Raw genomic sequence first — 23,850 nt, forward strand, 5'->3', positions numbered from 1 at the left:
CTTTTTGTTTTAGACAACATTTCATGCACTGTTAAACATGTTTAAGCAAGTTGCAAGTGAAAATCTATGTCTATGACTGAGTTTGCATTACTGCTTATTTTGACCTCTGCTGGCTCTGAAAAGCTCATTTTCAACGTTCAATTCAGAATGTGATAAAACCAGTTCCAGCCACTAAAAAGCATTTTCTTTTTGTTTTAGACAACAATTCATGCACTGTTAAACATGTTAAAGCAAGTTGCAAGTGAAAATCTATGTCTCTGACTGAGTTTGCATTACTGCTTATTTTGACCTCTGTTGGCTCTGAAAAGCTCATTTTCAACATTCAATTCAGAATGTGATAAAACCAGTTCCAGCCACTAAAAAGCATTATCTTTTTGTTTTAGACAACATTTCATGCACTGTTAAACATGTTTAAGAAAGTTGCAAGTGAAAATCTATGTCTATGACTGAGTTTGCATTACTGCTTATTTTGACCTCTGCTGGCTCTGAAAAGCTCATTTTCAACGTCCATCACAGAATGTGATAAAACCAGATCCAGCTACTAAAATGCATCATTCTTTTTGTTTTAGACAACATTTCATGCACTGTTAAACATGTTAAAGCAAGTTGCAAGTGAAAATCTATGTCTATGACTGAGTTTGCATTACTGCTTATTTTGACCTCTGCTGGCTCTGAAAAGCTCATTTTCAACGTTCAATTCAGAATGTGATAAAACCAGTTCCAGCCACTAAAAAGCATTATCTTTTTGTTTTAGACAACATTTCATGCACTGTTAAACATGTTAAAGCAAGTTGCAAGTGAAAATCTATGTCTCTGACTGAGTTTGCATTACTGTGATTTGACCTCTCTGCTGGCTGAGATAAGCTCATTTTCAACGTCCAATTCAGAAAGTGATAAAAAGAGATCCAGCCATAAAATGCATCATTCTTTTTTGTTTTAGACAACAATTCATGCACTGTTAAACATGTTAAAGCAAGTTGCAATTGAAAATCTATGTCTCTGACTGAGTTTGCATTACTGTGATTTGACCTCTTTGCTGGCTGAGATAAGCTCATTTTCAACGTCCAATTCAGAAAGTGATAAAAACAGATCCAGCCACTAAAATGCATCATTCTTTTTGTTTTAGACAACAATTCATGCACTGTTAAATATGTTTAAGAAAGTTGCAAGTGAAAATCTATGTCTCTGACTGAGTTTGCATTACTGCTTATTTTGACCTCTGCTGGCTCTGAAAAGCTCATTTTCAACGTTCAATTCAGAATGTGATAAAAACAGATCCAGCCACTAAAATGCATTATTCTTTTTGTTTTAGACAAAATTTCATGCACTGTTAAACATGTTAAAGCAAGTTGCAAGTGAAAATCTATGTCTCTGACTGAGTTTGCATTACTGTGATTTGACCTCTCTGCTGGCTGAGATAAGCTCATTTTCAACGTCCAATTCAGAAAGTGATAAAAACAGATCCAGCCATAAAATGCATCATTCTTTTTTTGTTTTAGACAACAATTCATGCACTGTTAAACATGTTAAAGCAAGTTGCAAGTGAAAATCTATGTCTATGACTGAGTTTGCATTACTGCTTATTTTGACCTCTGCTGGCTCTGAAAAGCTCATTTTCAACGTTCAATTCAGAATGTGATAAAAACAGATCCAGCTACTAAAAAGCATTTTCTTTTTGTTTTAGACAACATTTCATGCACTGTTAAATATGTTTAAGAAAGTTGCAAGTAAAAATCTATGTCTCTGACTGAGTTTGCATTACTGCTTATTTAAGACCTCTGCTGGCTCTGAAAAGCTCATTTTCAACGTTCAATTCAGAATGTGATAAAACCAGATCCAGCCACTAAAAAGCATTTTCTTTTTGTTTGAGACAACATTTCATGCACTGTTAAACATGTTAAAGCAAGTTGCAAGTGAAAATCTATGTCTCTGACTGAGTTTGCATTACTGTGATTTGACCTCTCTGCTGGCTGAGATAAGCTCATTTTCAACGTTCAATTCAGAAAGTGATAAAAACAGATCCAGCCATAAAATGCATCATTCTTTTTTGTTTTAGACAACAATTCATGCACTGTTAAACATGTTAAAGCAAGTTGCAAGTGAAAATCTATGTCTCTGACTGAGTTTGCATTACTGTGATTTGACCTCTCTGCTGGCTGAGATAAGCTCATTTTCAACGTCCAATTCAGAAAGTGATAAAAACAGATCCAGCCATAAAATGCATCATTCTTTTTTGTTTTAGACAACAATTTATGCACTGTTAAACATGTTAAAGCAAGTTGCAAGTGAAAATCTATGTCTCTGACTGAGTTTGCATTACTGTGATTTGACCTCTCTGCTGGCTGAGATAAGCTCATTTTCAACGTCCAATTTAGAAAGTGATAAAAACAGATCCAGCCATAAAATGCATCATTCTTTTTGTTTTAGACAACATTTCATGCACTGTTAAATATGTTAAAGCAAGTTGCAAGTGAAAATCTATGTCTATGACTGAGTTTGCATTACTGCTTATTTTGACCTCTGCTGGCTCTGAAAAGCTCATTTTCAACGTTCAATTCAGAATGTAATAAAACCAGATCCAGCTACTAAAAAGCATTTTCTTTTTGTTTTAGACAACATTTCATGCACTGTTAAATATGTTTAAGAAAGTTGCAAGTGAAAATCTATGTCTCTGACTGAGTTTGCATTACTGCTTATTTTGACCTCTGCTGGCTCTGAAAAGCTCATTTTCAACGTTCAATTCAGAATGTGATAAAAACAGATCCAGCCACTAAACTGCATCATTCTTTTTGTTTTAGACAACATTTCATGCACTGTTAAACATGTTAAAGCAAGTTGCAAGTGAAAATCTATGTCTCTGACTGAGTTTGCATTACTGCTTATTTTGACCTCTGCTGGCTGAGAACAGCTCATTTTCAACGTTCAATTCAGAATGTGATAAAACCAGATCCAGCCACTAAAAAGCATTTTCTTTTTGTTTTAGGCAACATTTCATGCACTGTTAAACATATTAAAGCAAGTTGCAAGTGAAAATCTATGTCTCTGACTGAGTTTGCATTACTGCTTATTTTGACCTCTGCTGGCTCTGAACAGCTCATTTTCAACGTTGAATTCAGAAAGTGATAAAACCAGATCCAGCCACTAAAATGCATCATTCTTTTTGTTTTAGACAATATTTCATGCACTGTTAAACATGTTAAAGCAAGTTGCAAGTGAAAATCTATGTCTCTGACTGAGTTTGCATTACTGTGATTTGACATCTCTGCTGGCTGAGTAAAGCTCATTTTCAACGTCCAATTCAGAAAGTGATAACAACAGATCCAGCCATAAAATGCATCATTCTTTTTTGTTTTAGACAACATTTCATGCACTGTTAAACATGTTAAAGCAAGTTGCAAGTGAAAATCTATGTTTCTGACTGAGTTTGCATTACTGTGATTTAACCTCTCTGCTGGCTGAGATAAGCTCATTTTCAACGTCCAATTCAGAAAGTGATAAAAAGAGATCCAGCCATAAAATGCATCATTCTTTTTTGTTTTAGACAACAATTCATGCACTGTTAAACATGTTAAAGCAAGTTGCAATTGAAAATCTATGTCTCTGACTGAGTTTGCATTACTGTGATTTGACCTCTTTGCTGGCTGAGATAAGCTCATTTTCAACGTCCAATTTAGAAAGTGATAAAAACAGATCCAGCCACTAAAATGCATCATTCTTTTTGTTTTAGACAACAATTCATGCACTGTTAAATATGTTTAAGAAAGTTGCAAGTGAAAATCTATGTCTCTGACTGAGTTTGCATTACTGCTTATTTTGACCTCTGCTGGCTCTGAAAAGCTCATTTTCAACGTTCAATTCAGAATGTGATAAAAACAGATCCAGCCACTAAAATGCATTATTCTTTTTGTTTTAGACAACATTTCATGCACTGTTAAACATGTTAAAGCAAGTTGCAAGTGAAAATCTATGTCTCTGACTGAGTTTGCATTACTGTGATTTGACCTCTCTGCTGGCTGAGATAAGCTCATTTTCAACGTCCAATTCAGAAAGTGATAAAAACAGATCCAGCCATAAAATGCATCATTCTTTTTTGTTTTAGACAACAATTCATGCACTGTTAAACATGTTAAAGCAAGTTGCAAGTGAAAATCTATGTCTATGACTGAGTTTGCATTACTGCTTATTTTGACCTCTGCTGGCTCTGAAAAGCTCATTTTCAACGTTCAATTCAGAATGTGATAAAACCAGATCCAGCTACTAAAAAGCATTTTCTTTTTGTTTTAGACAACATTTCATGCACTGTTAAATATGTTTAAGAAAGTTGCAAGTAAAAATCTATGTCTCTGACTGAGTTTGCATTACTGCTTATTTAAGACCTCTGCTGGCTCTGAAAAGCTCATTTTCAACGTTCAATTCAGAATGTGATAAAACCAGATCCAGCCACTAAAAAGCATTTTCTTTTTGTTTGAGACAACATTTCATGCACTGTTAAACATGTTAAAGCAAGTTGCAAGTGAAAATCTATGTCTCTGACTGAGTTTGCATTACTGTGATTTGACCTCTCTGCTGGCTGAGATAAGCTCATTTTCAACGTTCAATTCAGAAAGTGATAAAAACAGATCCAGCCATAAAATGCATCATTCTTTTTTGTTTTAGACAACAATTCATGCACTGTTAAACATGTTAAAGCAAGTTGCAAGTGAAAATCTATGTCTCTGACTGAGTTTGCATTACTGTGATTTGACCTCTCTGCTGGCTGAGATAAGCTCATTTTCAACGTCCAATTCAGAAAGTGATAAAAACAGATCCAGCCATAAAATGCATCATTCTTTTTTGTTTTAGACAACAATTCATGCACTGTTAAACATGTTAAAGCAAGTTGCAAGTGAAAATCTATGTCTCTGACTGAGTTTGCATTACTGTGATTTGACCTCTCTGCTGGCTGAGATAAGCTCATTTTCAACGTCCAATTCAGAAAGTGATAAAAACAGATCCAGCCATAAAATGCATCATTCTTTTTGTTTTAGACAACATTTCATGCACTGTTAAATATGTTAAAGCAAGTTGCAAGTGAAAATCTATGTCTATGACTGAGTTTGCATTACTGCTTATTTTGACCTCTGCTGGCTCTGAAAAGCTCATTTTCAACGTTCAATTCAGAATGTAATAAAACCAGATCCAGCTACTAAAAAGCATTTTCTTTTTGTTTTAGACAACATTTCATGCACTGTTAAATATGTTTAAGAAAGTTGCAAGTGAAAATCTATGTCTCTGACTGAGTTTGCATTACTGCTTATTTTGACCTCTGCTGGCTCTGAAAAGCTCATTTTCAACGTTAGTAGTCTTATAATACACACAGTGTCAAGATGATTTATTGCCTTATGTCAATAATTTATGAGTATGTTTTGGACGGTATGGTAATAATTTATGGCATGGTTTGTCCAATGTGTTTCATGAATGTAAGACTGGTGACCAATGACAGGCAGCTTTCCCCAGTTCACAGGCTTAGGGTCCCTGCTTAGTGGTAGGATTTATGACGGTTTGTCCCAAATTGACAGTTGAACCAAGTGTCGGGCTGATTTTGGCAAAGATTTACAGTATAGTTAGATTTGTGGCAATGTGTATGGATTGTCATTTTTACAACCTATGCAGCTCTTCTGGCATTCCAGCTCCTTCCAATCTGTGAGTGTAAGCAGCAGGGTGTTGTTATTTAACACCATCCCACCCCTCCCCTCCCTCAACGCCTGAATGCATGTGGTACATATAGTGTATTTTGGAAAATAGTGACTAAAGCACAGAAGACACTCTGCAACTTTTTTCCTGTTACGATGGCAGCACCGCACTCACCTAAAAAACCAAAAAGAGTGGTGTGTATGTCGCCTACAAGAGGACATGTGGAAATGCCACAGCCGCCACCATGGGCACCGAAGAAAAAAGAAGGAGTTCGTTTGACATCATTTCTCCATGAATATGCACCCGTTACTAAACGTGATTTCAGCATGTCTGAACAACGCGTCGTGAGATACGTGTTTGACAAACTGAAAAGGATTGTGACATTGTACACTGTGGATGTTGAAGACGATTTTACATCACAGACGCCTTCCTTGATTTTACCGGTTAAGGATTGGAGGCTATTTTACAACCACGTGTGGAGTGATTTAAAAGAATGCTGCGATCGACCGCTCTACATTGCCGAATGGAATGGTATAATGCCGAAAACACGGTATCGTGTGGTTGGTGATCACTCTAAAAAGCAGCCTGATGACTGTGTATATTTTTTTTGCTGCAACGATAACACAAAGCTGGAGAATTATGTGTGGCCTATTCCTGAGACGGAACACCACACATACTATAAAATGAAGTTTTTGTTTCAGTGGAAGGACATGTACATGATGGACAGTATTTTTTCATGCATCAACAAGATGTTTAAATGGGCTGATATGTATGACAGATACAATTCTGTTAAGACGAAGCTATTTCATCCTGAAAAGAGTGACCCTGAACTCTCAAAATTTGACTTAACTCCTCCCACATATTACAGTCATTAAAACGCCTGGAGGTCGACTCATTCATTCACAGTAAACTCTCAACATGTCTCAAGAATTTACATCTGACTGCTGCTACAGCAACACGCCTGAAACAGTACCCGCACTGCCTGACGACAACGCAATGCCGCCGGAGCCACCCACACAAGTTTTAGACAATAACTGGCTGGATCAATTTTGTATGGATCTGGGATACCACAATTTAACTTTCCTCACAACCCCATATGGAAATGCAGGCACGATAGCCGGAGCTGCGGCCTATGCAGGGTGTGACGATACAGATGGCTGTATACGAGCTGATGCTTTTAAAATCATAAAAGCAACCATCATCGTCATCCTGGAACATCTCATCAACAAAAAGCTGAAGGACCTCTGCCTCGGGTGTGAAGTTGACCATCCCAGCCAGATCAGACACAGCTGTTTGTTTGAACCTAATGCCTTTTTCTTTGACACATACTTCGATGAACTGACACGCACCCTGATTAAACCAGGACTGAAACACGTCATTGCTCAAGCACTAAACCGTCATGGTCTAAGGATTCACCCTCAGAGAATTCAAGGATCGGTGGATGCCATTTTGCATGAGCTACGCGACGAAGTCTACATTGTGGAAAAGCTCAGAGAAGTCAGAGAGAAGGTTCTGGACACTAACAGCGAGCAGATCGTTTATGACGCTGTTGACTGCTGGAAGGGAACCTCACAAGCCACCCGCGTGTAAAGTCTCAAAGACACCTCTCAAGCTGAACGTTTGCAAAGTCAGTATGGGTAACATTTGTTGTTATGCTGGACTGGCAAAATGTCTTCTGAAACAACGTGTAAGATGTGAAATGACTAACTTGTTGTATAAGACCATAGATGACAGAGTTGATCTGGTTGTTGTGAAAAATAATTGTGGCGTTGATACCAAACGATTTTCTAACCTCAAAAAACAAATGAATGTTGTAAGAATGCTAACGAATGAGTGGGCTGACATGATGCATATGTGTATTAATGCAGGCGAGCCAATCTGTGTAACTATTCGAAAAATACTTGACCTGATGATTGAATGCGGTAATGGTATAAGAATTGCCGACACATTGTGTTTGTGTACATATGTGTCAGATCTGTGTGTGACCATGCTTTCAAGAAATGACAAAGCTGATGTTTGTATCGTTATTGAAACACTGGTTGATTATCTCCTTGATAAAAACATTGTTATATGTATAAAGTTTCTTCACTACCTTGACGATGTATGATGTCTATATATATATATATATATATATTCTTTTTACAATTTGTTATTGAAACACTGGTTTATTATCTCCTTGATTAAAAAAATAAAAAACATTGTACTATGTATAAAAGTTTTTTTCACTACCATGACAGTTTATGATGTCATCATATACTTTTTCTATGATTTGTTAAAAATAAAAAACTATGTATCACCAAGCTACACGTCTTATTCTTTTTTTGACACTGAACCGGTAATATGTCTGGTGAGACGAAGAAAATGTCTGAACTGTTGAAACAGACTTATTACACCCCTTCTAACCCTGGTTCTTTAGGCGGTAAAAAACGTTTAAAAGATGCGATTTTCAATGAAACAGGCGTTCGCTTATCTGATAAACATATTTCAGACTGGTTAGCGGGTGAGGATACTTACACACTTCACAGAACAGCTCCTCTAAAATACAAAAGAAATAGGGTAATTGTCTTCAATATTGATGAGCAGTTTCAGGCAGATCTGGTTGACATGTCGGCATATTCCAAGGAAAATGACAACAAAAATTTTTTATTGACATGCATAGATGTTTTTAGTAAACATGGATGGGTCCGTGTGTTAAAAAACAGGACTGGTGTAGAGGTAGTAAAAGCTTTTGAATCTATCCTGAAAGAAGGGCGCATTCCACTCAAATTACAAACAGATAAAGGGAAAGAGTTTTTAAACAAACATTTTCAAAGCATGGTAAAAAAGTACAATATCACACATTTTGCACCTTCCACAGAATTAAAAGCATGCGTTGTCGAGCGGTTTAATAGAACCTTGAAAGGTAGAATGTGGCGGTATTTAACAGCAACAAACTCTAAACGCTACATAGATGTTCTTCAAGACATTGTTAAAGGATACAACAACAGCTACCACAGAAGTATTAAGATGAGACCAATAGATGTGACCAAAGAAAATGAATCTGTAGTGTTTCATAATCTATATGGGACATGTGTCGGTCGTAGTGTGAAGTCAAAATGTAAATTTAAAATAGGTGACATAGTTAGAATTTCTAAAGTAAGAGGTACGTTTACTAAAGGGTATGAAGAAAACTATACACACGAGTTTTTTACAATAGCGGCATGCATACCGCGTGAACCACATGTCTACAGATTATGTGATTATGATGGTGATGTCATAGATGGTGTCTTTTATGAGCAGGAATTACAAAAAATAGTTGTAAATAAAAACAAAGCATTCAAAGTGGAAAAAATATTAGACAAGAAAAAACAGGGTCGTGAAACATTAGTACTGGTGCAGTGGTTAGGATGGCCAGCAAAATTTTCTTCCTGGGTAAACCAGAAAGAGTTGGTTGATGTTCAGACACCATAAATACAAAACGCGTGTATAGAACACGTGCATTTATGTAATAATTAACCATGGCTGAGGATGGTTTTTATGTCACACTACCATGCAATGCATCGCTATCTGTTTATCCAGAAAACCGTATATCGTGTTATACAACAAGGCTAGCAAGAACTATAAACTTGAAAGGAGAATGGCAAGTTGGACTGATCGAGTTTGAATTCCCCATAACGTGGTACACATTTTCTGAGCAAGATTGTCGTTTCATTCTTAACAACGGCGAAACCAAAGTCAGTGACGGTTTAAGATATGATAATTACGGTGAAGGCAAAGAGATTGATACTTTAATCAATACCAACCAAAACATATCGAACGAGCTTTACATGCTAAAGTACGGATACTATGATGATATCCTTTTTTTGATCAGGGAGATAAATGCAAACATGCCCCCACAGGTGAAACTCGGCTATGATCACGTTAAAAACAAAGTTTTTTTAAAAGCACCACCAAAAATGTCATTAACATTTTTTGGGAAACTGGCAGTTATTTTAGGATTAAAACCAGGGGTGTCTATTGAGTCTGCTAATCATACACGAGAAAATCATAGCACAGGAACAACACCAGTGACGTATGCGCCCTATCAAGCTGACATAAATGCTGGGTTCTATTCATTGTTTATTTATTCAGACATAATCGAATACCAATCAGTTGGTGATTATTATGTCCCCTTGCTAAGGTGTGTCCACATAGCTGGAGAAAAACACAAGGTTGTCAGTGTTAGGTACGATAAACCACACTACGCCGCTGTTAATAAAACATCTAGCAATGAGATTACCATACAAGTAAAAGACGATCAGAATCAAGAAGTGAATTTTAGTTACGGAAAAGTGTGTGCCAAGCTACACTTTCGACTGGTGAAATAGAGCAACAATGGTGTATTTTAACAACCGAAATATGGATGCTGAGCGCTACGTGTCATATTACCAAAATCAGGCAGGCAATGGACTCCCTGGTTATGCCGGGGGCGGTGTTATGTATGGTGCTGGTTTGGGTGGCATATTCAGGGGCCTTTTCAGAATGGCCATACCATTGCTTAAACGAGGGTTTAGCATAGCAAAACCGCATCTTAAATCAGCCGCCAAAAACATATTAACAGACGTTGTTAGCAACACATTATCACGGACTATTAATAACAATACTCAAGACGGATCAGGGCTGATGGTAATGGCACGCAGACACTCATCTAAACCACCAGGCGTGCGGAGGAGTGGTCATACACAGAAGAAAAGAAAACGTGCTCCCAAGAAAACGCCAGTCTTGAAACGCAAGCGCAAGGAGCCAGGAAAACGTACAGCCCCATCTTCAAAAAAAAAACATAAATCTATCAAAACAATTTTTTAGACCATGGCCTTACTACACACCATGTCAGAAGAATGTTTAAAATCCGAACTGGATCTGTTCACAGTGCCGCTGACTCAAACAGCGATTGAGAAAAATGCATACATCGAGGTGCCGCCGCTGTCTGCAATTTCAGACACATCGCCTCTCGAGTTTTTTATCGCTGGTAATGGTGAAGATTATTTGGACCTAAACAACACGTTGGTGTTTTTACGCCTCAAAATAACAAATCCAGACGGGACAGATATAGCAGACGGTGCACCTGTAGGTCTTATCAACTATGCGGGAGCTACAATATTTTCACAAGTGGACGTGTCTTTAGGAGATAGATTAATTTCTCAAGGATCAAATTTATATCCCTATCGATGCATAATAGAGTGTCTCATCAACTATGGTAAAGACACTCTTGAGTCGCTTTTCTCTGCAGGTCTGTTTTACAAGGACACAGCAGGGCACATGGACACAGCGGATCCTGCTGGTGGAAATCATGGTCTGACCAAAAGGGCGGCATTTACCAATGCTAGCAGCGTGCTGGAGCTTCTCACACCTCTTCACAGCGATATTTTTTTTCAAGAAAAACTGATGCTTAACGGTGTGGACGTCAGAATACGGATGACGAGGGGTAAAGATGAATTCTGTTTGATGAGAAGTGATGCCGTAGCTTATAAATTAAGCATATTATCTGCGTCCTTGTTTGTGAAAAAGGTAGCTGTTTCACCAGCCGTGAGATTGGGACATGCACAGGCCCTGCTTTCAACTACTGCTAAATACCCCATTGACAGGGTGTGTGTGTGAAAAACTTTTCAATCCCTGCAGGATTGCGTGTCTGCAATCAGGAAAACCTGTTTTTAGGAACACTACCCAAATCGATTGTTATAGCAATGGTTGATAATGATGCTTTTACAGGTACTTATGCTAAAAACCCATTCGCATTTAAGCATTATGATGCAGAATTTCTTTCTATTTATCTGGACTCTCTTCAGTTTCCATCAAAACCACTACAGCCTGATTATGCGAATGGTTCTGCAGTGCGTGAATTCTACCAATTAGTATTAGCATCTGGAAAACATCTCAAAAACCATGCCCTATCCATAGATAGGGAGGACTTTTTGAATGGATATACGCTATACGCATTTAATCTCACACCAGACGAGGATTGTGGACAGCACATCTCGCTTATCAAGTCAGGAAACATCAGGCTTGAAGCGCGCTTCAGACAGCCTTTACCTCGAACAATCAACCTAATTGTCTATGCCATATTCGACAGCATCATAGAAGTGTCAAATCGTCGACAGATCCTGGTTGATTACTTTTAAAAAATAATGGACACAATAGAGCTCACCAACATCATGGATAAGGTTTCACGCAACGTTCATTTTATAGGGGTGATCCCGTGCGACTATTTAGCAAAAACACCGTTAAGAAAATTACCTGCAATGGCTATAATCAACACACATCCTTCAGGTCTTCCGGGTGAACATTGGCTAGCTATATACATAAACGAAGTTGGTGTGGGGTGTTTTTTTGACAGCTTTGGTAATAAGCCGAATGATGTCCGTTTTCCCGCTTTTATCGATGATTTTTTAAGGCTAAATTGTGTAGTTGTGCAATATTCTGCCAAGCAGGTGCAAGATTATTCATCAGACACATGCGGGCAGCATTGTGTGTTCTTTCTTTATCATATGGCAAAAGGAAAATGTTATGATTACATTCTGAAACTGTATAGCAATGATTTTGTTAAAAATGACAAACGTGTTTCAACTTTTGTAAAAAAATTAAAGCGATCAAGGTGTAATGAAAATGTTTTCAATTGTGTTCAATGTGTGCAGCTGGGTGCTGTGTTTATGTCTCATGCATGAAACAATTAATAAAAAAAAACTAAAAGAAACTTTAAGAATCCATCATATGTCTTTTTTATTATTATTATACATACATACATGCATACATACATACATTATTACATAAAAAAAAAAACATTCATTACAAAACTAAAAAGTCTGGAAAAAGAGAACGGTGAAAGTACATAAATTAAGATACTGATATTAAAAAGCCATCCACCGACTCCTGTCAAAAGTGGGAGATTCAAAAAAGGTGTCTTCTAGATAACTAGAACGTGTCATATGACTGGACTGTTGCGTTTTTAGTTTTTTACCTTTTTTAAAGGAAACAGACGTGGGGGATTTTGATTTGTTTTTAAAAGAGTTGATTGTATGTCTAACCCCATGATTTGGTACCATTGAATACGGTATGTTTAAATCAGCAAAGGCTTCTAAAAACTCATACCACCCTATAGGTCTTCGATCATCGGCAATCTTTTGCGGAGCCGTGATACTTTTAACTAAATCCAACATATGTGAACCAGGGATGGTTTTGCCTTTAAACATGAATTCGCCTGATTCTGACCAAGAAGCATGATCTTTGCTTTTAGACATTTTGTCTAAAATGTAACGAACATTTTTTTCATTCCTCTGAGGAATATTCTTTAGAATATCATCAACAATTAAATCCTCCACTGCTCCTATGGTAATCGTCTTCTGTGGATCTTCTTTATCGGTATGATCATGTTGAGGGAGTGACAATTTTAAAGTGGTCGCATCCATGTCTCCCTGTTTGGTAATTGTTAAATACCTCTGCAAAACAGCTGTGTACAGCTTGGCTTTTTCATGCGGGTCAATATCGGACCTGTACAAAATATTCCTTATAGTCGTGTCCAAATCACTTTCAACAGCGTGTTGTATAGACTCACGGGGCGTAGTCGGTTTTATCTTATCCAGCTGGTGCTGCGGAACAAGATACATCTTCTCTGCATATTTCAGCGTAGACATTATCTGTTGGCTATCAGGCTGGTTATAAAAGGAACTGCAATACTTAAAAGAGGGAGAAGAAATCCACCCTGCTGATTGATAAATTTTCTTTTTCTTCTGACACCAATCTTTTTATTAGCGATGAGTTTAATATCACTCTTTCTCCTCTTCAGCTTCTGATACTGCTGTTCTGTAAGTGGTATGTTCCCACGTAGTATATTAAGAGCGATTTCACACAATGTTACAATAAGCTCATCTGTGGCTGCCTGTAAAATAACACGTCTTTGTCCAGGTTTAGCTTTTAATAGTAACTTTAAAAGAGACAAGTTTCTTAAAAGTTTAGCAGACATAATTTAAATTTTTTAACCCGGGCGTTGTCACTATTTTCTTTTCTGAATATAGACTACCGGACGATCTGAAAGCACCGCTGTTCTGAGACGATACTGATCTGGGGTGTGGGCTTTATAATCAATCAAGAGATAACCGTGAGGAATACTTGTGGCATCATGATAACATTCCATAAAAAATTTTGTATTCCCAGCAAACATCTGTCTAGCAAGAACATTCACCTGACCGCTGTCTCTAGGGTTTTTAAACAACACCAAATAATTTGTGTTCAGACTTATAGTCCTACTGAACTAGCCTTGAATAAATAGGTTCTGCACTATTTTTATGCAGGACATATTTTTATGGTGTGAATATTGTGTGAAAACACGTGACACTTCTAAGTTATTACTACATTCATCCATTAAATCATCCAGAATCAGTAAATTGGTTTTTTCTGGGGGGAACAAATGATCATCATCGAAACTCTCAGGAATACCTTTAATGAATTTCACATCATACATTTTCAACAAATCATCATAAAGAGGCTGCCATGAATTGTACACAAAAATAACATTTTCGACATTTTTAGAAAACATTTTTTCACAATTTTGTAACAACATTTTTACAAAAAACGTCTTTCCTGAAAATGACGGTCCACTTATAATACAAGTAAAGGGGTGTTGAAATCTGAAATCAAAAACACCTGCATCTTGAACACCCCCATGACCAAAAACGTTGTCAAAACCCATAAGGTACTGTCGAGTAATCAGGGAGAAGTACTCTTTTGGTGTAGACTACCTTAAATTTTTTGACTAATGCCTTGTTGTGCAGTGTGAACTGGGTTTTATTTCTCACTATGGTGTCGGTGTGAGCCAGTACATGCCTGCTGTTATCACGCCCACTAACATAATCATCAACCAGCCCGATCAGTGTGTCTAACCTAATGGCTTGGGAGTTTACAGTATTTAGTGTTATGCCTTTAGCCTTCATACACACCTTACCCTTAGCGGTACTATAACCATATGACTTGGGACCGGAAGATGCAAAGATATTGATATAATCTCCACCATCCAACTCGTCAGTAAGTTCACCGAGATATGGTCCTAGCGGTGGGTCATATTCACCTTCTCTATATGTGTAAATGACACTGTCAGTGTCACAGTATAAGACCCGCTCTCCCAATTTTTCTAGAAGATCATAAAGTTCTAATCGCCCGTAGCATGTAGTAAAAGCTCCCAAGAATACGTTAGTGTCACGCGTCGACTTGCCTTTACCGTATGGTTGTGTGTACTGAACGAGTGCGATAGAGTCTGATAAAAAGGAAAAATAATTTATGTCATGCCCCTTTGCAAAAATGTACCGAGCAAACTGTTCAGGATCTGAAATTAGTTCTGAGCTAGGAAGCTGTGATTTCAAGCTGAAGCGTCCCCAAAGTGAATTAAGAATTTGCTTATTTATGGAACGTCGTGCGGCATTAAATGTTATATTATCGATATTGAGTTTAACCCCCTCTTTTTCAAAGTAATCTTTGACATAAGACTCTTTCTCCTCATCAGTCACTACATCCTCTGGAAATCCGGAACTCTCCTGTTTAAACTGTAAAAAAGTTTTAACATAATCACTAAATAGTGTATCAGAGCGTTGAGAAAAATGCCAAACTTCATACACCTCAGAGACAACATAGCCTCGCTCCACAGCTTTTGACAACTCTACGCTGACCCAACATCCTGTCAGGGCCCTTTCCTTATCAGCATGCTGGCAGGGGGTGTCCTGATTTTGTTCTTCAGCACATGATCTGCAGAGTGGAAACATCAGCCTACCCCCTGTTCTATAGGGCAAGACAGGGTGAAATAAACCACGGGGCGGTATGACCTCTGCTTTGATGAATCCAAAATAATTTTCAAGATTTTCAAAATCTTTGAAAATTATTTTTGGATGCCCTACCGGATAGCTTTTTGTACTTTGTACAAAAGGGTAAAGAGAGGTGATGTCTCTGTAAAACACCTTTTCATCGTCCGATGTTTTGTGGTACAGCTTAAATGCGTTTACCCTACCTCCGAATAATGCATCACGCGGTTTTAATCTTTCAGGGCGTTTGTATGTGGACATGAAATCCATCACACCGACATCTGAATTTTTAGCCGCTTTTCAATCACACTCCCACATGAACTCTACCTGTAAGCCATACATCCGCTGCAAAATTTCACACCTGTCATTAACCTGTCTTCTGAGAACCTCATAAGACAATTTTGATAACGGGTTTATATCATATGGATTATAACAACGATCGCATCCATGATAAAAACAGCCTAAAAAATCAAATGCTTTTTTCACACGACCGTCGTCATAAAAACCATCGACATGATATTTACCAAATGACACCTCGCCGCCATTTAGCGCATGTTGAATTTCTATGGACCGCGATTTTGCAACATATTCTAGCCATTCAATTGAGGCATTTGAATATGTTTTGTTTTGATTTGTGTAGCCGTCATTACGAGTCAGTGCCAATGTATCTTTTGGCAGAAATTTGGACTTGTACACACCCATGCAGCAACCGGCAAGTGTTGTAAAAGTAAACGGGTCGAGATCTGTACACAAAATGAACTCATGACGGTACTTTATGCATGCCTTTCTCAACAGCACAACGTCATTTTTACCATACTTTGCCAGTTCTTTTTTAAAATCAAAGACTTTGCCTGAGACTGTACAGTACCATGCATCAAAGTCTGATCTCTCTTTGTCTGACATCGTCTCATACCCGTAAAAATGTTTTTCGGGGTATGGGCCTATGTAGCAGTCGTTTTCGGCACGATTGAACACATGTGGAAAATAGCCCTTCTCAATATTATCTAGCTGAAATGCCTCAGGGGTCTTGGATAGACGCATTGGCATGAAAAGGTATGAATCTAAAAACCTTTGCTTGTATGTACGGTCAAACATGAAGATCAGACGACAGCCGCGCATTGTGATTTTTGGTGGTATTCCCATCCTAACAAAATATTCCAAAAGTATGAAATTGTCAAAACCAGATGCATTGTGTGCAACCCATGTATAATTACGATACTTGGGTCGTCTAAATTTTTTAATGAGACGATCCACACAATCAACTCCCTCAGCCACAAATTCTTCCCCGTTAAATGTAATCGCACACACAAAATTGGCAACGTGTTTACCATTTTCAAATCGTGTCTCAAAATCATAGAAAATGTAACGATCGCTCGGCTCCATAGGTTTGTATGGCTGTATAAAGCATTCATGTTCTCCACCAGTAGCCAAACTTTCACCACAGTGGACGCAATATTCAGCTTCACAACGATGTGGCTTGGGTTTGGATCCACTGATGTAGTAACGCCTGTTACACATTTTACAATATTTTGTAACATCGCATTGTGCAAACTGTTGTCCTGGTGGAGGTTGTTTATGCATCTCAAAACAGTACCTTGATCTACAGAAGCGCAAGCAGTCATTACACTGTATTATTTGTTTTGTTTGGGTATGACAGTCTGGGTAGTTGCAAACGTCGCACACATATTCACATCTGTGATTTCGTCTACATGTATAGCCTACATGACAATACTCACAAACGTATGGTGTACCTATGAATGCTGTTAGGTTTTTAATCAAAAAGTAATGACCGTCATGCAGGTATAAATATGCCGTTTTGGAATGTGGCTTGTCTGTGGTAGTATACTTTTCCAACATCCCAGTGTTCGAACGATAAAAGGTTACAATTTTGATATTCAGCATCTGTTCAAATCTCGCTATGTCATCAAATGCTATTTTGTACTGAACTTTGTGGCCGGCAGTTGTTTGCATGTTTGCTGCTATTGCTTCAAGTTCTGAATGCGACTTCTGAGGGTTTAGAAAGTGTGCTAAGCAAATTGTAAAACACAGATTATTCGTGATATTTGTAGGGCAAAACAAATTCATTTTGTTCCTTCTAATCACTTCGTCATGTGCTAGATCTTGTATCTTCCGACGACCGCCGCCATTTTTACATGTCGCTATTGACACACACAAATCCAACGCCTGATCCGTCTGTACTTCAGAGTTGCTTTGCATTATTTTTTCAAGCTGGTTGATAAAGAGGTCTAAATCATAGTTGTTGCGAGGCGACAATAGTGTATTAACATCAGACGTCAGACTCTCCCCTCTCAATGTAATGTTTATTACACCGGAATCACCGGCTAATAATCTGGAGAATGAAACTATTTCAGACAACAATTCATGTAAAAATGTTGTATAGTCTGCTAAATCTGTGGATGATATCTCCCGCAGGTTTATGCGTCTATGTATTTCCAGACCGTTAAACCGCGCTCTAGGTATTACAGTGTACTTGTGCACACTACCGCCTTGTCTCATTAGTGTTTCAATTTCATCTTGACTTAGACCCATGTTTGCTGCGGTGGGGTTAAATGTTTGGTAAGGACGTGTATCAGACCCCTCACCTGTCTGACATGATAATACAATCTGATCCTGATCTGATTTTGAATTCTGTTCAGACACACTGCTCTGAGATGTATTTAAAAAGTGATCCATATCAAAATCAGTAGTAGACCATTCATCACATGCATCAATGTTCTGAGACATGTTTAAAAATTGATCTGGATCAAAACATAGTTCTCGTTGATTATCCTCAGATACATCACTGTTCTGAGGAGAACTCAAAAACACATTCAGATCAAAAGATGGTTCTGGCTGATTATCGGACATGGATTGAACTGAATTTAATAGTTCTATTAACGCATCAGTCGTAGATCTAGGTCTATCCATATCCTCAACCGTTTGAATTAAATGACGCAATGTTTCTGTAGTGTTTTGTTGGTTGTGGTGACCATCATTACTATCTCCTCTAAATCTCACTGTACGATATTGTTCATTACCATCTGAATCCAGACAACGTTTTGTGGCCATTTTAACACAAATTTATTTATGGTAGTTAAAAAAAAAAAATACCAATAGTTGTACAATAAGTAAATCAGTTACAAAAACTAATCATTCAAATCAATTACTAAAAATCTAAGTATATAGAAACCCTAAAATGAGCGTCTAAAACATAATACTACACATAAGACATATTGTAGAAAAAAGACATGCGATTTAAAAGAAAAAAAAACAACTTACCGAGATTGTTGTTTAAGTGTGTTGACCAGCAATGTCAATAATTGAACAGTCAATTTATTATCATTCATTAATATCTGTTGATCATTCATTATTTTCTGTTGATTGTACATTATTTTCTGATGATTAGCCATACATCGTCGAACTAAGGCCGCATGTTCCTTTGCATCAATTTTTAACTGCTTTAAATCCTTTGTAGCAGTTGCGATGAAAAGCTCGATGGTCCGTTTATCTCTCTGTTGCTGCGATGCAATATTGTTCAATCCATTTGATAGCTGTAAAAGAAGCTCCTTGTACTTCAGAATGTCATTTGTGGCAACTTTTGCATACGTGTTTGATTGATCCACAACTGGCGCCGGTTTTGTGTTTTGCTTGTTTTTGTAAGCCTCCTGGTTGGATGGTAGTGTATCAGAATCCGAATCTTGCACGGTGGTGGCAGCGTGAACCGGGATCTTGTTTGAGAACTCAGAAGCATTCCAAACATTCACCATATCGTCGTTCCATTTTTCAACATCGTCCTGACTCGAAACAACATTTGGGTCAGTCTGGCCTGTGTGTGTGAATAATGCAAATGAGTAAACATATCAACAAGATGTACATTTTTTTTTCTATATCATTAAATAGAGATAACATACCTTGTGATTTTCTTGGTCGTTTTGGTTCAGGTGTATTTGGTATAACGCTTATTTCGTCAGATGTAGCATCCACATGAACCTGTGCTGTAGTGGTGACTACTTTCTGCTTTACACCACCGACACGACGGTCTCTCGGCACAATATTCCTTTTACGTCCTAAAATAAATGGAGGGTATGATTATTAATATTATTTTGGTAATAATAAATATAACAATGACTGATCTAACAATACATACTGCTCGTTCCTGCGCGTGTACTTGTTGTGTGGACCTCTAGTAGACCGGTAGACCGTTTGTCGTCGACACGGCTGACGATTTCACTCATAGACGCTATAGTTAAAACAAACACAACACAAGATTTTTTTTTTTTTCATTATTATTTAACAAATGTGGAAAAATAAACAAGAAAAAAAAAAGTTTTTAAAAATTACCTAGTGGTAATGTGTTTTCATGAATACTCGTCAGGGGTGACGACACATTTATACACGCTAGTAAAAAAAAAAAAAGACAAGATTTTTTAGTGGATGTAGAAAACATGAAAATAGACAAAAAAAAAAAGTTTTGCTAAAGAAATACCTGATGGTGCATCTTCATGAACTGTCCGAGGTGCAGACGACTCGTTAATACACTCTAGTAAAAAAGAGACAGACTAATTTAGCGTGTACGCCTATAGAAACATAAAACAGACAAAAAAATAAATAAAACGTGAAAAGCAAATTTTACCTTGTGAGCTACGATTTTCAGCAAGATTTTTAAACTCTAATGGTGACAATAAAAGAAGAAAATTATGACATATCCCATCACACAACACCGTAATGTATAAATAAAAACATGTCATATATATATATATATATATATATATACATATAACAAACCAAAAAAACATACCGTCAGTATTCAGCGCTAAAATCTCAGCCCATATCGCCTGAAGTCCTGGTGTCTGCAGAGAGAGGGGCAGTTCGCCTTTTAAGCGATGTCTGATTTAATAATCATGTATAATATTAAAAAAACGATTGCTTTAAACAACAGTATTTTGAATATTTCTTATATATAAACTTACCATTAGAGGTTCCTGCCATTTTTATTTCCGGAACAGTTTATTTTTTTCCCCCAAAAAATTGAAAGCCGAAGTCTTTTCAACCACGTTGGTTTTCCGAAATACTGTGATTTTACTCTTAGGGACGAGGGCTTAGTGTCTTGTAAAATGATGTGTGAAAAAAGTGGGCGTGTGTTGATAGTCCACACCTCCAATGTAAAACACACATTGTACTGGTGTAAAAAAACAAAACAATTTTAATATACGAGTAAAAGTATATATTGCTCAAATAATGAAATAAATTAAGATATATTAAATAATACACATCTTTTCTTTTAGCCAGTATATATCGATTTTTAAAACATCTGATTGAAGATCTGCTTTTGTGTATGTGTAAGACAATTAAGCACACAATGAATATTATACATTATTTATTTCACGCATTTATACATACACATTTTTATTTTTTTTGTGAATATAAAATATTTGGATTTTTCTGCACTTTTCATTGTTTCCTTTTTAAAACATCCTTTTAAAAATAATTTTGTTGTTGTTGTTTTTTTACCACAACACATGGCTCCGATGTGAATTAAAGTACCACAGACTACGTCACAGCAGGAATAAACGAGATAAGGAGAGAAGCTTTTTTCTGGGGGTACAGATGTCTACATAGCCACCATTCCCAAACTGTAGGACGGCAGATAGCACGACGACCAGGGTAGTTAGATAAAACCAGAACTTTTTAAGATCAAACAAAGTTTTCAAAATAAGACCAAAATCAAAGGATCCTCAGTCAGCGGTATACGATCGATTGCCCGATTACACCCCAACAACCTGAAACCCCCCTACATACACTCACAGATTGGTAGGAGCTGGAATGCCAGAAGAGCTGCATAGGTTGTAAAAATGACAAACCATACACATTGCCACAAATCTAACTATACTGTAAATCTTTGCCAAAATCAGCCCGACACTTGGTTCAACTGTCAATTTGGGACAAACCGTCATAAATCCTACCACTAAGCAGGGACCCTAAGCCTGTGAACTGGGGAAAGCTGCCTGTCATTGGTCACCAGTCTTACATTCATGAAACACATTGGACAAACCATGCCATAAATTATTACCATACCGTCCAAAACATACTCATAAATTATTGACATAAGGCAATAAATCATCTTGACACTGTGTGTATTATAAGACTACTAACGTTCAATTCAGAATGTGATAAAAACAGATCCAGCCACTAAACTGCATCATTCTTTTTGTTTTAGACAACATTTCATGCACTGTTAAACATGTTAAAGCAAGTTGCAAGTGAAAATCTATGTCTCTGACTGAGTTTGCATTACTACTTATTTTGACCTCTGCTGGCTGAGAACAGCTCATTTTCAACGTTCAATTCAGAATGTGATAAAACCAGATCCAGCCACTAAAAAGCATTTTCTTTTTGTTTTAGGCAACATTTCATGCACTGTTAAACATGTTAAAGCAAGTTGCAAGTGAAAATCTATGTCTCTGACTGAGTTTGCATTACTGCTTATTTTGACCTCTGCTGGCTCTGAACAGCTCATTTTCAACGTTGAATTCAGAAAGTGATAAAACCAGATCCAGCCACTAAAATGCATCATTCTTTTTGTTTTAGACAATATTTCATGCACTGTTAAACATGTTAAAGCAAGTTGCAAGTGAAAACCTATGTCTCTGACTGAGTTTGCATTACTGTGATTTGACCTCTCTGCTGGCTGAGCAAAGCTCATTTTCAACGTCCAATTCAGAAAGTGATAACAACAGATCCAGCCATAAAATGCATCATTCTTTTTTGTTTTAGACAACATTTCATGCACTGTTAAACATGTTAAAGCAAGTTGCAAGTGAAAATCTATGTTTCTGACTGAGTTTGCATTACTGTGATTTGACCTCTCTGCTGGCTGAGATAAGCTCATTTTCAACGTCCAATTCAGAAAGTGATAAAAACAGATCCAGCCATAAAATGCATCATTCTTTTTTGTTTTAGACAACAATTCATGCACTGTTAAACATGTTAAAGCAAGTTGCAAGTGAAAATCTATGTCTCTGACTGAGTTTGCATTACTGTGATTTGACCTCTCTGCTGGCTGAGATAAGCTCATTTTCAACGTCCAATTCAGAAAGTGATAAAAACAGATCCAGCCATAAAATGCATCATTCTTTTTTGTTTAAGACAACAATTCATGCACTGTTAAACATGTTAAAGCAAGTTGCAAGTGAAAATCTATGTCTCTGACTGAGTTTGCATTACTGTGATTTGACTTCTCTGCTGGCTGAGATAAGCTCATTTTCAACGTCCAATTCAGAAAGTGATAAAAACAGATCCAGCCATAAAATGCATCATTCTTTTTTGTTTTAGACAACAATTCATGCACTGTTAAACATGTTAAAGCAAGTTGCAAGTGAAAATCTATGTCTCTGACTGAGTTTGCATTACTGTGATTTGACCTCTCTGCTGGCTGAGATAAGCTCATTTTCAACGTCCAATTCAGAAAGTGATAAAAACAGATCCAGCCATAAAATGCATCATTCTTTTTTGTTTTAGACAACAATTCATGCACTGTTAAACATGTTAAAGCAAGTTGCAAGTGAAAATCTTTGTCTCTGACTGAGTTTGCATTACTGTGATTTGACCTCTCTGCTGGCTGAGATAAGCTCATTTTCAACGTCCAATTCAGAAAGTGATAAAAACAGATCCAGCCATAAAATGCATCATTCTTTTTTGTTTTAGAAAACAATTCATGCACTGTTAAACATGTTAAAGCAAGTTGCAAGTGAAAATCTATGTCTATGACTGAGTTTGCATTACTGCTTATTTTGACCTCTGCTGGCTCTGAAAAGCTCATTTTCAACGTTCAATTCAGAATGTAATAAAACCAGATCCAGCTACTAAAAAGCATTTTCTTTTTGTTTTAGACAACATTTCATGCACTGTTAAATATGTTTAAGAAAGTTGCAAGTAAAAATCTATGTCTCTGACTGAGTTTGCATTACTGCTTATTTAAGACCTCTGCTGGCTCTGAAAAGCTCATTTTCAACGTTCAATTCAGAATGTGATAAAAACCAGATCCAGCCACTAAAAAGCATTTTCTTTTTGTTTTAGACAACATTTCATGCACTGTTAAACATGTTAAAGCAAGTTGCAAGTGAAAATCTATGTCTCTGACTGAGTTTGCATTACTGTGATTTGACCTCTCTGCTGGCTGAGATAAGCTCATTTTCAACGTTCAATTCAGAAAGTGATAAAAACAGATCCAGCCATAAAATGCATCATTCTTTTTTGTTTTAGACAACAATTCATGCACTGTTAAACATGTTAAAGCAAGTTGCAAGTGAAAATCTATGTCTCTGACTGAGTTTGCATTACTGTGATTTGACCTCTCTGCTGGCTGAGATAAGCTCAT

General features: G+C 37.1%; 1 protein-coding gene across 1 annotated transcript; it reads right to left on the reverse strand.

Annotated features, from left to right (window-relative positions):
* Window positions 1-17,698: 17,698 nt before the first annotated feature.
* On the reverse strand, window positions 17,699-20,560 carry LOC110438796 (uncharacterized). The gene is made up of 8 exons (XM_073926793.1): window positions 20,444-20,560; window positions 20,272-20,346; window positions 20,107-20,142; window positions 19,960-20,013; window positions 19,815-19,871; window positions 19,621-19,713; window positions 19,385-19,540; window positions 17,699-19,299 (listed from the first exon to the last, which is right to left on the reverse strand). The coding sequence occupies exons 1-8, from the start codon at window positions 20,460-20,462 to the stop codon at window positions 18,749-18,751; spliced, it is 1,041 nt and encodes a 346-aa protein (XP_073782894.1). The 5' UTR covers window positions 20,463-20,560; the 3' UTR covers window positions 17,699-18,748.
* Between the last annotated feature and the right edge of the window lie 3,290 nt (window positions 20,561-23,850).

Source organism: Danio rerio, chromosome 16 (genome assembly GCF_049306965.1).
Source record: "Danio rerio strain Tuebingen ecotype United States chromosome 16, GRCz12tu, whole genome shotgun sequence".
Classification (NCBI taxonomy): Eukaryota; Metazoa; Chordata; class Actinopteri; order Cypriniformes; family Danionidae; genus Danio; species Danio rerio.